General features: G+C 44.8%; 1 protein-coding gene across 2 annotated transcripts in view; it reads right to left on the bottom strand.

Moving 5' to 3' along the window:
* LOC111968849 (cytospin-A-like) overlaps window positions 1–6,805 on the bottom strand; it is a 27,707-nt gene extending 20,902 nt beyond the window's left edge. Inside the window, exons 1-4 of one of the 2 annotated variants that reach the window (XM_070445224.1) lie at window positions 6,390–6,805; window positions 5,026–5,135; window positions 3,277–4,101; window positions 3,009–3,082 (exon numbers count right to left, since the gene is read on the bottom strand). In XM_070445224.1, the coding sequence (XP_070301325.1) occupies window positions 3,009–3,082; window positions 3,277–4,101; window positions 5,026–5,065 (939 nt within the window). In that variant the 5' untranslated portion in view covers window positions 5,066–5,135; window positions 6,390–6,805. The remainder of the gene's footprint in view (window positions 1–3,008; window positions 3,083–3,276; window positions 4,102–5,025; window positions 5,136–6,389) is intronic. The other variant, XM_023994755.2, reaches the window with a different exon arrangement.
* Window positions 6,806–18,110: the final 11,305 nt, after the last annotated feature.

The following is an 18,110-nucleotide window of genomic DNA, read 5'->3' as shown; positions in this document are numbered from 1 at the left end:
AGAGAGAGAGAGAGAGGCACAGAGAGAGAGAGAGGCACAGAGAGAGATGTATGACCATATTAGAGACACATATTTCCCTCAGATTACACAGATCCACAATTAGACAACAAACCCGATTTTGATCAACTCCATATCTACTGGGTGAAATACCACAGTGTGCCATCACAGCAGCAAGATTTGTGACCTGTTGCCACAAGAAAAGGTCAACCCATATTTATGCTTATTTATTTTCCCTTTTGTACATCGTTACAACACACATATATATATATAAATAATATGACATTTGTAATGTAATGTATAGAGAGAAATAGTCGGCGCGTCATAATTCCTATAATAACTGCAACTGAATAATTTCTTTCCTGGGAATATTGAACCTCCAGCTTTCATATGTTCTGAGCAAGGAACTTAAAYATTAGCTTTCTTACATGGCACATATTGCACTTTTACTTTCTTCTCCAACACTGTTTTTGCATTATTTAAACCAAATTGAGCATGTTTCATTATTTATTTGAGACTAAATAGATGTTATTTCTGTATTATATTAAGTTAAAATAAAAGTGTTCATTGGTCATTCAGTATTGTTGCAATTGTCATTATATATATATATAAATAAAAACCGTCCGWTTTATATCTGCTTTTTTTGGTCCTCCACTAATCTGTATCGGCGTTGGAAAATCATATTCGGTCGACCGCTAGAAGAGAGGTAGAGAAAGCGAGGTATAGAGAGAGAGGTAGAGAGAAGCACAGGGAGAGAGAGCGAGGCCCAGGGAAAGAGAGAGGAAGAGAGAGGTAGTGACGGAGAGGTRGAGAGAAGCACAGAGAGAGAGCGAGGCCCAGGGAAAGGGTAAACACTGCAGTCCGACACCCACATCTCAGCCAAGACTCTCAATGTGTCTGATCTCTCTCCCCATTCTCTCTCTCTAGCGCACACACACACACCAACAATAGTCAGTCAGTCTCTCCATTCTCTCCCTCTAACACAGTCTGACTTTTTCCCCTAACGCCACCAAACAAAACAAGTTTTGTCTCCGACAGCTGAACGCAGCCCACCTCCTCCACACATCTCTGTCTCTCTCTGAAAGTACATTAACGCTTTTATCACTTATATTACACAACTGAGTCAACAGTGTTAGAAACACTGAATTTAATATTTAGGGTTAGAGGTTCTCTCTCACTGGAGCCCGTCTCTCTTGGCTTTCCCCAGCTCAGTCTATCTGTCTTGGGCCTCTACAGATATGTTGAAGAGTTCAGGGAAGGAGAGGAAATGATAGAAAGAGATGGAAGGAAGTAGAAAAAGAGAGGATGGTAGGAAAAGAGAGAGGGATGGAGGGAGTAGGGCTTGTGTTCCATCTTCCCAATCTGTAGCAGATCAGGAAAAGATGTGAGCCCCTGCAAAGAATAATAATTATGGTGGGTCAAGGTTTGGAATGGGCTTTTGACAGGAAATTACCAGATTTTTWAAAAATCTGAATTGGAATCTCTTGGGAGCCTCTTTGGGTTGTCTGAGCAACGCTCAAAGAATTTAAACTTCCATCTTCCCTACCTTGTCTTTCTACACACCATCTAGCCTCTTCAACACAGGAGCCTGTGATAGTGCGTTGGGCAAGGGGGGGGGGGGGGGGGGCAAAATGATATCAGAGCATTTCCTCCTGGGCCTCTCAGGATGGGTCTAGGACAGGAAGAGGCCTATTAGCAGGACCACGTCTCCCAGAGGACCTTGCTCTGATCCATTTCTGGGTGGAGATGACAGGGTCTTTTGTTGTTATCTCCTGAACTCCGATGTTACAAGCGGTGAAACCCAGCCCTGACCTCTGCCTCAGGGTGGTGTCATTTCCTGTTTACATTTCTAAACTTATCCACACCCCCATTCTCATCAACAGGGCTGCAGTGGAGCAGGTTGAGAGCTTCAAGTTCCTTGGTGTCCACATCACCAACAAACTAACATGGTCCAAACACAACCAAGACAGTCGTGAAGAGGGCACGACAAAACCTATTYAGGAGACTGATTTGACATGGGTCCTCAGATCCTCAAAAGGTTCTACAGCTGCACCATCGAGAGCATCCTGACTGGTTGCATCACTGCCTGGTRTGGCAACTGCTCAGCCACAAGGCACTTCAGAGGGTACTACGAACGGCCCAGTACATCTCTGGGGCCAAGCTTCCTGCCATCCAGGACCTCTATACCAGGCGGTGTCAGAGGAAGGCCCTAAAAATTGTCAAAGACTCCAGCCACCCTAGTCATAGACTGTTCTCTCTGCTACCGGACGGCAAGCGGTACCGGAGCGCCAAGTCTAGGTCCAATAGGCTTCTAAACAGCTTCTACCCCCAAGCCATAAGACTCCTGAACACCTAACCAATTGGYTACCCAGACTGTTTGCATTTCCCCCCCTTTTACACCGCTGCTACTCTGTTGTTATCATCTATACATAGTCACTTTAATAACTCTACCTACATGTACATATTACCTCAACTAACCGGTACCCCCACACAGACTCTGTACCGGTACCCCCCTGTATATAGTCTCACTATTGTTATTTTACTGCTGCTCTTTAATTACTTGTTACTTTTATTCCTATCCGTATTTTTTTAAACTGCATTGTTGGTTAAGGGCTCATAAGTAAGCATGTGACTAATAAAATTTGATTTGATTAAAACTGAAGGTAGTTTTCCCAACCTAAAAACACACCTGGGCTTCAGTACTTAGATTAATAGGAAAACAATCTGTCATGTTCTACTGTCTAAATTTGTAGCCATGATGAGCCTCACTCCAGATCTACTTGTGCTTTAGCCAACTGTTCTCTACAGTGTTCCTTTGGTATTATGCCAAATGTGCTGCATGSCATGACAACAATAGTCAGAAGAATTGGCTAAAGCCTAATCAGATCTGGAACTAGACTGAAGCTGAAGGGTTACATTATGTAAAATTAGTTTCCTGATTTGGAAACAGGACATCTCCTGTCGTAAGGTAAGTTAAGTGTTTATTGGGATGTCTTGTTGGTGTTTCTCACCTGCATGGTCTCCTGCAGACTCTGGATCTCAGCGGTCAACTCCTGGCGCTCCACTAGCAGATGCTTCAACACATCTGACAGAGGGAGGGGAGGGAGAAAAAGGAGAGAGTAAGCGTGAGAGAGGGAGGAGGACAGAAAGATGCATTTGGTAGTAGTTATTCATATAATTCAGAGGTATGACATCATGCATTTCATAATGGGGGATTATTTTAGGCATTGCTATAAAGAGGGAGTGGTAATGTTTATGTACATGATGTGCTGCTTTTACCTGCGCTGTTTAGTGTTGCATACTGACTGGGACTGAGACCCAGTGCTGTCCTACACTCCTCCACCAGCCTCTCAATCTCACCCTGGTTGTCTGCAGCCCCATGGTGCTCCAGCGTGGTCAGGCTCAGCCCACTGTCCTTCTCGCTCTGCCCCGAGGGGCTGACCAGGCTAATCGGGCTGGCCGAGGACAGGGAGCTACCCAGGGATGAAGGAGTCTTGGTGGGGCTCATCGATGAGCTCTTCCCCTGGGGTACAGGGATCCTGGGACTAGACCTGGTGGGGCCTCCATTACACCCCATCACAACCCACCCTTCAGGCACTGCTGCATTACTTCCTGTCCTTCCTTGCAGGGAGATAAACCCAGGACCAATCACAGAGTAGCCTGGGCTGATGGGCAGGAGTCTCTTCCCACTTAGGGCTGGGGCTGTAACTGGTGCTGGGGCTAGGGCTGTGACTGGTGCTGGAGTTGGGGCTAGGGCTGTGACTGGTGCTGGGCCTTGGGCTGTGACTGGTGCTGGGCTTTGGGCTGTGACTGGTGCTGGGCCTTGGGCTGTGACTGGTGCTGGGGATAGGGCTGTGACTGGTACTGGGGATAGGGCTGTGACTGGTACTGGGGATAGGGCTGTGACTGGTACTGGGGCTGGGGCTGTGACTGGTACTGGGACTGGGGATGGGGCTGTGGCTGGTCCTGGTACTGGGGATAGGGCTGTGACTGGTACTGGGGCTGCCGGCCGGCCTGGTGTAGAGGGTGTGATCGGAGTAAGAGCAGGCAGGGTGGAGGTCACTGGAGAAGTAGGAGGGGTTTGGAACAAATCCAAGCTGGGCCCTGGAGAGAATAAGAGCAACGACGCACGAGTGTGAGGGTGAGTGAGGGACACGTACAGATGGTCAGAGAGACAGGCAGACTGACAGAGACTGTGAGAGATTGAGTGCGGTGGTCACTGGTTGGGCATGCAGAGCTGCCAGGATGACTAAACCAGACCATTAACCCCGTACAATACCCAGGCTGTCATTCCGGATGAATGGGCAATTGCTCATCAGGAGACACATTCCTCTGCTCTGTGCTGCTGATCTACACCACCACTGACCCCGTCCTCCTCTGTCCTTCGCTTGAACAGACCTTCTCTAGGTTTAATGGATATTATCACTGATAGAGTTCAACTAAACAAGTTATTGAAAGTGATGCATCATGATCAGGTAAATATCAATCCACATCAAAAACAGAGTGAAGGGCCATAACTCCCCACTTCCACCGCTGCCTTTATGTACCTATTCCAAGCCATAGTGTGCTCGTGTGTGTGTGTCCGCCAGCATTAGGCTTGCCATGATTAAGCCGTTGCCCTTGTGCAGAGCTGGGGAATTCTGCCGATTCATCACAGCTGGGGCAGCAGAGCCTGACGAATCACAAGAGGATGCGAGGAGAATGAGCCCAGCCAAGCCAAGATTTCTACCCTCTGGCTTACACACACACACACACACACACACACTTTGTGTTCCCCAATCTCCTGTCTCTTCCCCTCTTCTTGTCTCATTCCTTCTCTCTATTCATGTCAGTCTCTGTCCATCCCCCCTCCTGTCTCCTTTCGGTCTTTCCACCGGCGACTAAAAGCTTAAATATAAATGCGAGTCTCAAGGTATGTTGTCTTTGTTCTCTGTAAGAAAAGTCAATAAAGACTTGTTCAGCACAGCAAGGGGGGTTGACAGGTTAATTAAGTGAGGTGTGTGTGTATTGTTGGGGGGCAGAGGGTACCTGTGGGTCCATGGCCGTCCTTGCTGGAGAAGGTACCCATGATGCAGTGGGAAAGTGGGCAACACACCAGTGGCTCTCAGTCAGGACAGAGCAGAGGCTGCAGAGGAGACCTGCACACAACAATCAGTAGGATTAATCTCCAATATGACACTGCACAATTATGTCATGTTCCACAAGGGAAATTATGCACCAATGAATCGGTCATCACTTCTCTAATCATACACATAGCACTCAGTGGCATAACACATTTGAGGGGCCCTGCAAGGTCTGGGGGGAAAATAATAAACTTCCAACAGTTCTACACATTTGGCCATGGGGCAAAAAGAAAAATGTGCAGTTACATAGCTAATATCATGCCATTCTACACATTTTGGCATGAGGCTGAGAGAAAACGTAGTAGTTTATTTTTTTGTGGGGGCTGCAGGGTGTGTGGTAAGCCAGTGATAGTGCTTCTCTAATCACTTGATATGATTAGAGAAGTGCTATGGAAAAAGGCTACTTTGTTTCACATGTAAACCAATCACTTGAACCTGACCATCTAGTCTAGCATATTGAATGCCCAGTAAGACAGAGAGATCGTGCATCCAGACTAAACATTACACACCCTAGAATCTACGCCATGTTCATTTGAATGTTCATTTGAATTTGTTGTAGTACCTGTGGTGTAAATCAAAGCCTACAACAAAATAAACTACATTTTAGTGAGAGGGATATACCAGGAGACAGAATAGAACCCCACAAATTCTTATCATTAGCACAGAMAACAAACGATTTCATATCCAAAGTAAATTTGCATACATTTTAATTACAGAAGACACTAGACATAAGTCTATTTACATTAGTAGTAGTAGTAATAATAATAATAAAAATCGGTGCTGGTATCCTATGTTAGGTTGTGTAATCGTGTGAGTGCGTAACATCAGTCCAAAGGAGAGTGCCAATACATGAGGCACTGGCAGTACTCAATCCAAATTTGTAGCCGACTAATGATGGAGGTCACTCAAACCTCAATGGCTTTTGGGCGTTTGCATTGTTCTCGCATTTTAAATGAACACGAAGGCCTTTAATAATCAAGATTTKAAATTGGATTGATAAACCGAATGAAGTTTCATGCATGTAGTCCTAGACGTACAGAACCGCACCTTAATCTAATTAATGTAGCCTAGGAGGGCAACCCAAGTCGTCCCATAAAAATATTTATTCAGAAACTATCAGAAAATATCCAAGGAATTACATTAGCAAACATTGTTRTTCTACAAACACAAAACCAGTTTCAAAAGAAGTTGGCTGATATGTTCTTTCTTTCCAAACAGTGACGCATGCATCAAACATTTTACTCTGCGAAAAAAGTAACTATACACAACCTTTAAAGTAGAATAATTTCTTTTTTTAATCGATTTATTTTCCTCCTCGTGGAAATATAGTCCGTGTGTTGTCCTTTCTTCCCTCTGTAGCCTACCGCGCATTGGATCCGTCTTTGTCAATGCGGTGGAGTTGAGCACAACGAAATAGTCGGGACGAAGTAGCCAAGCGCACCAACTCCACTTGTTCTCGGTGGAGTTGACATATAAACTCCCGTTTCTCTCATGAAAACACCCAATATGTCATGTGATTATTTTATAACAGAACTGAATGCATCTTTATCAACTTTATACAGGCCTAACTTTCTCTAACTTTGATCCATTCTTCTCTGATGTCCTTTAAATTCTGGCCTTGACCACTAGGGAGCATAGTTGGGCTGTCCTACAGCATGCAACCTACCAGATGGAATTATAGCCAAAGACAGTACAGTATGAAGATAGCTAGCAAATCTCATGTGCAGACACACGTCATCGGATCTAACGGTCGTCATGCTCCAAACTGCGCATGTACAAGATGTCAAATCAAAGGCACTCCTTCAATATAAAGTAGTTTCACTTTCACGAGGCTGGAGAAATTGACATATTCAACTACTTAAGACGTTGGCTTGAATCTAGGTTGTGCCTTTAGATTTCGAGAAAATTAGGAACGAAGGAAGAATTTTTCACTTCTCTCATTGACTTCTCAAACCCAAAACCCCGGCCTGGTCTGCTTCTCAAGCGTTCCCGGAAAACTTGCGATGTTGCGCCTCTGGGTATTGAAAGTCTGTGTTATAGCCTTTTGAGTTGTCACCTCTTTTTGATCTAGTGGTATCTTATTAAGTATTTCAGGTGTATAATCATATAAAATTAAACATATTGGTGAATCCTGTTGTAGGGGTAGGCCTGCGCCTGTAAGGTTGGCCCAGCAGTAGGCGTGGAGGCTTGAAAGCATTGGAATGGAGGCAGTGGTAGCCTGGGCCTACATCATTGGTTAATTTCACAAAAAATATGGAAAGTTCCAGGTCTCTATGGGAATTAGGCTATTTACAGTGCCTGACAAAATAAAAATGACAGATTTATACAAACTTGAAGAAAAAAAAACTTTAGACTATGCCAACTTGGCTTGGGCCCTAAAAAGAGTTAGCCTCGTATGAATCATCCTGGTCTCACGAAACAGAACCTAAGCTCGCGAGATCAGGATGGTTTGTACAAAGCTAAAAAGGAGTGCCATGTTATCTATCATAAAGCGTTTCTCATGGTGGTCTGGTCAAAGATGGTGGATAAATGAAGATAGTTCACTCAGGCCGTTTACCATTGAACAAAAATGGTCAAGGWTCCTGTCTGTGTAAGTGGCCGTTCCCTCTCTCGCGTGAACAGATGGTTCTGGTCTACTTATTGTCCCATCCCCACTCGCCCCATCCGCCCCAGCACAACCAGAAAAAAAAACACCCCTTCGCAGGGCTGGGGCAATAATCAGACCAGAGTGGCAGAACAAATAAGGGAGTGGGATGTCTCGCTTTCTATACCATCTCTGGTCTGCCTACCCATGCTGTGAGCAGCTTGAGGAGCTTTTATGTGGTTCGAACCAGTGGAGGCTGCTGAGGGGAGAACGGAACAGAGCAAATGGAATTCTGCTCCGGCCATTACCACGAGTCCATCCTCCCCAATTATGGTGCCACCWACCTCCTGTGGTTTGAAACCCTGGAATGATGGTACCTCTCCAGTCTCTCTGTCCTTGGAATCTCCCAATTCAGGTTTGCAAATTGGACAGATACAGATTCGGACAGGTGTGTTGAATGGCGACAGAACCATAATTCTGATTTCAGAAGCTACAGTTTCCATTTATCTTGTGATTTCTTTAGTCAACATTTAGAACGTTTGCATAGAAAATAGATGTAACAATTGCCTGCTAGGATGCGTTTCATGTATCCATTTAACTATCATGCATTGATAATATTGGGAGTTTGTCCCACCAAGATTTACATGCTAAAATTGCCACTGRATTCCACAAACTGATTTGATAGAGTATCAACAGCCATACTTAACGATAACACCCACCCGTAGCACGCACTCCAGCAGGTATATCTCACTGGTCATCCCCAAAGCCAACACCTCCTTTGGCCACCTTTCCTTCCAGTTCTCTGCTGCCAATGACTGGAACGAATTACAAAAATCGCTGAAGTTGGAGACATATCTCCCTCACTAACTTTAAACATCAGCTATCTGAGCAGCTTACCGATCGCTGCAGCTTTACATAGCCCATCTGTAAATAGCCCATCCAATCTACCGACCTCATCCCCATATTATTTTKATTTACTTTTTTGCACACCAGTATTTCTACTTGCACATCATCATCTGCACATCTATCCCTCCAGTGTTAATTTGCTAAATTGTAATTACTTCGCTACTATGGCCTATTTATTGCCTTACCTCCTCACGCCATTTGCACACACTGTATATAGACTTTTTTCTATTGTGTTATTGACTGTACGTTTGTTTATTCCATCTGGGAGTCTTTATTAAATGCTTTCGTTTAAAGTGGTCGCATTTCGCACTTCGCTCCGCAGGTAGTATAACTTTTCATTACATTTCATTATAGTACAACGGTTTGATTTGTCTGATCTTAGCAATTTCTTCTTAGCTAGCTACATAGCCGTCTTTGTATCAAAGATAATTGCGTAATTATCGTAATTCGTCGTCCTAACGTAGTCAACACTGCTATCTGGCCAGCAGCTAGCCAGCTAGCCAACGTCCACCGTCTACCGAATAGCAGCACTGTAGAAACTATTACACTCAACGGAACGACTTGATTAGTGTAGTGTTAGCTAGCTACATAGTTGTCTTTGCTGTCTTCGTATCCAAGATAATTGTGTAGTTTAGAGTGTGTAGTTTTAGAGTGATTATCTTAAGTTTACCGAGGTTAGCTAGCCAGCTATTTGTCGTCCTTAACGTAGGAAACACTGCTAGCTAGCCAACAGCTAGCCAACGTCTACCGAATAGCAGCACTGTAGAAACTATTACATTCAACGGAACGACTTGATTAGCGTAGTGTTAGCTAGCTACATAGTTGTCTTTGCTGTCTTCGTATCCAAGATAATTGTGTAGATTACAGTAATTATCGTAATTTACCGAGGTTAGCTAGCCAGCTATTTGTCGTCCCTCTTAACGTAGGAAACACTGCTAGCTAGCCAACAGCTAGCCAGCTAGCCAACGTCTACCGTCTACCGAATAGCAGCACTGTAGAGACTATTACATTACAACGGAACGACTTGGTTAGTGTAGTGTTAGCTAGCTACATAGTTGTCTTTGCTGTCAAGATAATTGTGTGTTTTTGAGTAATTGTCGAGTTACCTAGCCAGTTACCGAGGCTACCTAGCCAGCTACACTTTCTAACTAAGTCAACAACGCAGCCACTGCTAGCTAGCCTACTTCAGCAGCACTGATCATTTTTAGCAATAAGATTTCTTGCAACGTAAGTTTAACTTTCTGAACATTCGAGACGTGTAGTCCACTTGTCATTCCAATCTCCTTTGCATTAGCGTAGCCTCTTCTGTAGCCTGTCAACTATGTGTCTGTCTATCCTCTTCTCTCCTCTCTGCACAGACCATACAAACGCTTCACACCGCGTGGCCGCTGCCTGGTGGTCCCAGCGCGCACGACCCACGTGGAGTTCCAGGTCTCCGGCAGCCTCTGGAACTGCCGATCTGCGGCCAACAAGGCAGAGTTCATCTCAGCCTATGCTTCCCTCCAGTCCCTCGACTTCTCTGGCACTGACGGAAACATGGATTACCACAGATAACACTGCTACTCCTACTGCTCTCTCCTCGTCTGCCCACGTGTTCTCGCACACCCCGAGAGCTTCTGGTCAGCCGGTGGTGGCACTGGGATCCTCATCTCTCCCAAGTGGACATTCTCTCTTTCTCCCTGACCCATCTGTCTATCGCCTCCTTTGAATTCCATGCTGTCACAGTTACCAGCCCTTTCAAGCTTAACATCCTTATCATTATCGCCCCAGGTCCCTTGAGAGTTCATCCATACTTGACCCTGATAAGCTCCTTTCTGAGGATGCTACTCTCACGTTCTGGGTGACTTTAACCTCCCCACGTCTACCTTTGACTCATTCCTCTCTGCCTCCTTCTTTCCACTCCTCTCCTCTTTGACCTCACCCTCTCACCTTCCCCCCTACTCACAAGGCAGGCAATACGCTTGACCTCATCTTTACTAGATGCTGTTCTTCCACTAATCTCATGCAACTCCCCTCCATAGTCTCTGACCACTACCTTGTATCCTTTTCCCTCTCGCTCTCATCCAATACTTCCCACACCTGCCCCTATCTCGGTGGTATCGCGCCGTCCCAACCTTCGCTCTCTCTCCCCCGCTACTCTCTCCTCTTCCATCCTATCATCTCTTCCCTCTGCTCAAACCTTCTCCAAACTATCTCCTGATTCTGCCTCCTCAACCCTCCTCTCCTCCCTTTCTACATCCTTTGACTCTCTATGCCCCTATCCTCCAGGCCGCTCGGTCCTCCCCTCCTGCTCCGTGGCTCGACGACTCATTGCGAGCTCACAGAACAGGGCTCGGGCAGCCGAGCGGAAATGGAGGAAAACTCGCCTCCCTGCGGACCTGGCATCCTTTCACTCCCTCCTTCTTCACATTCTCCTCTTCTGTCTCTGCTGCTAAAGCCACTTTCTACCACTCTAAATTCCAAGCATCTGCCTCTAACCCTAGGAAGCTCTTTGCCACCTTCTCTCCCTCCTGAATCTCCTCCCTCCCTCCCCCCCCCCCCCCCCTCCTCCCTCTCTGCGGATGACTTCGTCAACCATTTTGAAAAGAAGGTCGACGACATCCGATCCTCGTTTGCTAAGTCAACGACACCGCTGGTTCTGCTCACACTGTCCTACCCTGTGCTTTGACCTCTTTCTCCCCTCTCTCTCCAGATGAAATCTCGCGTCTTGTGACGCCGGCCGCCCAACAACCTGCCCGCTTGACCCTATCCCCTCCTCTCTTCTCCAGACCATTTCCGGAGACCTTCTCCCTTACCTCACCTCGCTCATCAACTCATCCTTGACCGCTGGCTACGTCCCTTCCGCCTTCAAGAGAGCGAGAGTTGCACCCTTCTGAAAAAACCTACACTCTTATGTCAACAACTACAGACCAGTATCCCTTCTTTCTTTTCTCTCCAAAACTCTTGAACGTGCCGTCTGGCCAGCTCTTCCTGCTACTCTCTCAGAATGACGTTCTTGATCCAAATCAGTCAGGTTTCAAGACTAGTCATTCAACTGAGACTGCTCTTCTCTGTGTCACGGAGGCGCTCCGCACTGCTAAAGCTAACTCTCTCTCCTCTGCTCTCATCCTTCTAGACCTATCGGCTGCCTTTGATACTGTGAACCATCAGATCCTCCTCTCCAACCTCTCCGAGTTGGCATCTCCGGCGCGCCCACGCTTGGATTGCGTCCTACCTGACAGGTCGCTCCTACCAGGTGGCGTGGGAGAATCTGTCTCCGCACCACGTGCTCTCACCACTGGTGTCCCCCAGGGCTCTGTTCTAGGCCCTCTCCTATTCTCGCTATACACCAAGTCACTTGGCTCTGTCATATCCTCACATGGTCTCTCCTATCATTGCTATGCAGACGACACACAATTAATCTTCTCCTTTCCCCCTTCTGATAACCAGGTGGCGAATCGCATCTCTGCATGTCTGGCAGACATATCAGTGTGATGACGGATCACCACCTCAAGCTGAACCTCGGCAAGACGGAGCTGCTCTTCCTCCCGGGGAAGGACTGCCCGTTCCATGATCTTGCCATCCGGTTGACAACTCCATTGTGTCCTCCTCCCAGAGCGCTAAGAACCTTGGCATGATCCTGGACAACACCCTGTCGTTCTCAACCAACATCAAGGCGGTGACCCGTTCCTTTAGGTTCATGCTCTACAACATTCGCAGAGTACGACCCTGCCTCACACAGGAAGCGGCGCAGGTCCTAATCCAGGCACTTGTCATCTCCCGTCTGGATTACTGCAACCGCTGTTGGCTGGGCTCCCTGCCTGTGCGATTAAACCCCTACAACTCATCCAGAACGCCGCAGCCCGTCTGGTGTTCAACCTTCCCAAGTTCTCTCACGTCACCCCGCTCCTGCTCTCCACTGGCTTCCAGTTGAAGCTCGCATCCGCTACAAGACCATGGTGCTTGCCTACGGAGCTGTGAGGGAACGGCACCTCCGTACCTTCAGGCTCTGATCAGGCCCTACACCCAAACAAGGGCACTGCGTTCATCCACCTCTGGCCTGCTCGCCTCCCTACCTCTGAGGAAGTACAGCTCCCGCTCAGCCCAGTCAAAACTGTTCGCTGCTCTGGCACCCAATGGTGGAACAAACTCCCCCACGACGCCAGGTCAGCGGAATCAATCACCACCTTCCGGAGACACTGAAACCCCACCTCTTTAAGGAATACCTAGGATAGGATAAAGTAATCCTTCTAACCCCCCCCCCCCTTAGAGTTAGATGCACTATTGTAAAGTGGTTGTTCCACTGGACATCATTAGGTGAATGCACCAACTTGTAAGTCGCTCTGGATAAGAGCGTCTGCTAAATGACTTAAATGTAAATGTAATGTAAATGTGTACTCTGTTTTGTTGTTTGTGTCGCACTGCTTTGCTTTATCTTGGCCAGGTCGCAGTTGTAAATGAGAACTTGTTCTCAACTGGCCTACCTGGTTAAATAAAGGTGAATTAAACATTTAAAAAATACTTTGTCACGCAATATAATGAACAACCAAATATCCGTAATATATCTCTATGAAGAACATGAATGAATAAAAACAACCCAACTCTATGAATACACTCATTGGTTGTAGAACTCACACACTTGGCTTTATATTGTCACACACAGTGAATTTTTCCTCCCTAAATATAATTAATGACTCAATTTCTCCCTGGTAAAACTGAGTTGAATCAATTTGGAATTTAGTACTGYGTAAAAGCGCATTATTCCAACCTTTGGGTTCATTAAGAGAATGTATGGTATCTAGTTGGATGATGATAGTGTGGTGGTGGGGATACACCAGCAATACAGTGCCTTCAAGTGCCTGACTTACTCCACATTTTGTTGTTACGTCTTGAATTCAAAATATATATTTTTTTCCTCACCCACAATAAATATCCCATAATGACAAAGTGAAAACGTTTTTAGTAATTTTAGTAAATTTATTGACAATGAAATACAGAAATACAAATTTACGTAAGTATTCACACCCGAGTCAATACTTCGCAGAAGCAACTTTGGCAGTGATTACAGCTGTGATTACAGCTTTTCAAAGGTCTTCAAGCTCTGTAAAATTGGTTGTTGATCATTTCTAGAAAACCATTTTCAGGTCTTGCGATAGATTTAAGTCAAAACTGTAACTCGGCTTCTCATGAACATTCACATGAACATTCATTGTCTTCTTGTTAAGCAATTCCAGTGTAGATCTGGCTTTGTGTTTTAGGTTATTGTCCTGCTGAAAGGTGAATTCATCTCCCAGTGTCTGGTGGAAGCAGACTGAACCAGGTTTTCCTCTAGGATTTTGCCTGTGTTTATCTCCATTCTGTTTCCTTTTTATCCTGAAGGCCAGTCACAAAAAAATCTCAATTTAATCAATTTTAAATTCAGACTAACACAACAAAATGTGGAAAAAGTCAAGGGTTGTGAATACTTTTTGAAGGCACTGTGTTTGCTCYGTTGACCACAGCTAACAGAGCTGATGTAGAAGTAATGCCTCTCATTGCTGTTTCATGCCCAATTCTTCATTATACAGCCAAAGAGCCTTAGCCTCCACAGGAAACCGTATGGAAAGAATAAGACAACATCAACTGCTCTAACTATGCCTGTTAGTGTTCTTGGTACAGTCGATGTTATTCTACATGGGCAATTCCACGATAACGGAATTTTACTTCAACTTTGTTTTTTCACTTTAAAATGTATGCTAAACAAAAAGCATTGATTTCAAAGTTTAACAAACCACTGATACAACCATGCACAAGGACTACTTTTAACAATTTCCATTGAAAGATGTACTAAAACAAATATAGTGGAAGAACTGTGCAGRTGTAAATTTAAGTAATGGAATTACAGAAAAATCTCCCTCAGGTGTTTATGCTGCCACGTTCTCCAAAAACTCTCATATCTGCTCCGAATTAAGATTCAAAGATGTCTGCAGAAAGAATGGGGTGTCAGCTATGAAAAAATATATGTTGGTTATTGATCTACAGTAAGTGAAGTGTATTTGTCACGACTTCCGCCGAAGTCGGCCCTTCTCCTTGTTCGGGTGGTGTTCGGCGGTCGACGTCACCGGCTTTCTAGTCACCATCGATCTATTTTTCAGTTTCGTTTTGTTTTGTCTGTTTATACACACCTGGTTTCAATTCCCCCATCATGTTCCCTATTTAACCCTCTGGCTTTCATTTCTGTTTTGTCCGTGATTGTTTGTGCGTTAGGTGTTGTGATGTTTACGTGTGTATTTATTATATTTTCCATTTGTGGAACTTCTGCATCTATTTTGAGTAAAACACTGTGGTTTCACTCAACACCTGTGTCCTGCGCTTGACTCCGATACTTCTCCGCACACAACCCTGACAGWATTTATAACCAGTAACATAATTATGGTAACGGAATTACATCATGGGTCGTGATCTGTACTTCAAAGAAAAGCATAATTATGGATATTAATGTTATCATGTTCAACAAGTATGGACATCACAGCACAGCACAGTAGAGTGCAGTACAATACAATATACTTTACTTTTTACTTTAAATTATTGTACTGTACTATGCAAAAATATCTTAAAGATATGTTTCTGTTAATGGAATTACATATTTTACCCCCATTTTTCTCCCCAATTTCGATCGTCTCATTGCTGCAACTCTTCGAAACATGACCCGCCAAACCACGCTTCTTAACACCCGCCTGTTTAACCCGGAAGCCAGCTGCACCAATGTGTTGGAGGAAACACTGTTCACCTGACTACCGTATGGTGGCAAAACGACAAACTTTGTTATGTACATGCTCTGTATGAGCCGTAAACCTGTACAGTTCCACTGTCTGTTTCTCTCATGTAAGAAGAAGCCAGTGTTTTTCCTCTATTTTCKGAGCAACTTGGTCACTCGGCCAAAGACAAAGAGCCTCAGAGAACACAGTTTTTGGTYCATCCKGTTCTTTTCGTATCTTTCAARGGCACAGCTKTGTGGAGATAAGAAGAGAAGAGGCTAGCTTGAGCATCAGCGACAATTCTATCAGCAGAAAGGAGTAACACAACTGGTGTTTTCACTTGTTTGTGCGCAATGTTCGCACCATGCTCTCACACACCTGCTAAACTGCCACGTAGACAGAGGTTGTATTTTCATATTAAGGCTGAGACCCAACTCTTGTGAGTTGGGCTCTTAACTCTGTGCTGTTGTTGAGTGGATTGTTAACCAGCTCCAGATTTGCAACTCTTATAATAAAAAGTTATTTTGAAGAATTTGCAGTCTTTCTTCCTTTTGATWAGAATTTCCACAACCAAGGTCAGCCTGTAGGCGCCCGGCCCGCCACAAGGAGTTGCTAGAGTGCAATGAGTCAAGTAAATTCCCCCCGGCAAAACTCTCCCCTAACCCAGAGATACTGGGCCAATTGTGCGCCGCCCTGAGACTCCCGATCACGGCCTGTTGTGATACAGCCCGGGATCGAACCCGGGTCTGTAGTGACTCCTCTAGCACTGCGATGCAGTGCCTTAGACCACTGCCCCACTCGGGAGGCCGAAGGCAATATTTCTTAAACTTACAGAAGGTAAACAATTTCTCCAGAACTAAATATATATGTTGGTATTAGTAGGCAGGGATCATTACATCGTGTTTTGATGTATTTCTGATACAAAACATATACCCCCAAAAATAAAGAGTAAGACCCATTTTCCATCTGTTGATTCAGAACTCAAAGCCTTAATTTCCCAAAAAATATAGACTCAACTTTCATGTGACACCCAATTGTACATGTTCCTATGAATATCACTTCGGTGGTCATGGGTCATTTGATGGAAATGCCCACATGCAGTTTCAGTGACCATTATTAATTATTCTATAAGACTAAACAATAGATAACACATTGTTCAATCCATCTGTACAGGTAGAGCACAGACTGAGGAATAGTAAAAGTCAACAATAGCGGTCAACAATAGTAACAACTTAAAAGAATCATACATTTGTAAAACAAATATAGATAAAAGAAAAACCATGGCAAAAGTTGAACAAATKTATTTGTCCCAGAAATTCCTTACAAGCCCAAGCAAATTTCATACAACATGTAAGCAGTAGGTACAGACTACATAATATTCTAGTTTGAAGGAAATAGGGGTTGACCTAACAGGATGCATTCGTTTTCTGTTCCCAAAAAAAGTGGTTTCCAAATTGAGCTCAACGGGAACACACCGTGTCATGTTTCTGCGTAAAACCATTAGATAGTCCATTAACAAGTGTTTGAGTGTCAGTCTCTGTCATGAGTTGAGGGAACTGCCGGTCGCTCTTTGGTGCCAGCTCAGCCAATTAGCACATCTGCTGAGTGGATTAGGGCCATTTGTAGTGACCTAAAATGCAGTGGCAGGGCTAGCACAGCTAATCTGGTCCTGCTAAAAACTTATATTTTGGCAGACACAGGAAACTGGCTCAGCTGCTGTGGAAAAGGATTATGGGATCAGCTTTTGCAGACCTCTACTGTACCTGCTCTCCTTAATATCATTCCTCTGTTGTTTACAGACAAAAGCATTGGTTCGACATTTAGTGGGTCCAGTGGTTGTACAATGGATGTTTGATTTTGCATCTCACTATCTTCTTTGGGGGRAAAATATAGGCGTGGTTCACACTAGCTCTGAGAAATTCATAATGGCCTTTGGTAGCAGTAACAGAAAAATTGTCATTCTGAAAGATGCTGTGCACATTTCCCAATCTAGTTAAAGATACCTGATATCATATGAACTCTTTGGAACAAAGCCTTTGCTCATGGCACTGCAGGAACCAGTCTCCTGTCCTCATCCCTAATACCAGATTGGAGCGATGTATGCCAGCTCACGGATGTTCCACCTGGTTTAATCCCATAGGAGGAAATTGGTTTAGTGATGAGGAGCTTTGTTCTCTCTCGCTCTCCCTCATCATTTTAACCATGGTTCAAATAAGAGCTATAATCTAATGATCAGTATTGATACAGTTACATTATTTACATGGCAGTGAGACATCATAAAGAAAGTGTGGATCATTCTATACAACCAGAGGCATCACTAGCATGCTTCAGTAACTGTAGCTGAACAATTGTCCAGCCTTTCCTTGCAATGTACCTCATTACAATATCAATATGTAAGAGAATTGACACCTTCAGAGAGGACGACTACTGTAGCACTATCGTTTGAAAACACCGTGAAATAAAACCTGTGTCTTTCACTCCAGTCCAGACCTGACAGAGGATGCCAAGCTCTAGTGATGGATAGGTCCCCATAGTTCTTATCAGTTGAAATCAATGGAAGTTGTTGGCTGTGGATGAGCTGCCAACACTTATGGATGGCAACCAGCCCGAGGGGTTGCCAACCATCTGTGTACCAGGGGGCCGAGCCAAACACGGTGACTTCACAAAAGACACACAGGATGTAGCTAAATCAGACTTCCATAGCTAAACCTTCCTACCCACTGTGGCAACAAGTTGAACTACTCATCCAATCAGCTATTTTAAATCCATAAYCTGGTATAGCAG

This window comes from Salvelinus sp. IW2-2015, linkage group LG9 (assembly GCF_002910315.2).
Source record: "Salvelinus sp. IW2-2015 linkage group LG9, ASM291031v2, whole genome shotgun sequence".
NCBI classification, from domain to species: domain Eukaryota; kingdom Metazoa; phylum Chordata; class Actinopteri; order Salmoniformes; family Salmonidae; genus Salvelinus; species Salvelinus sp. IW2-2015.
This window is presented reverse-complemented; position numbering and strand designations above follow the sequence as displayed.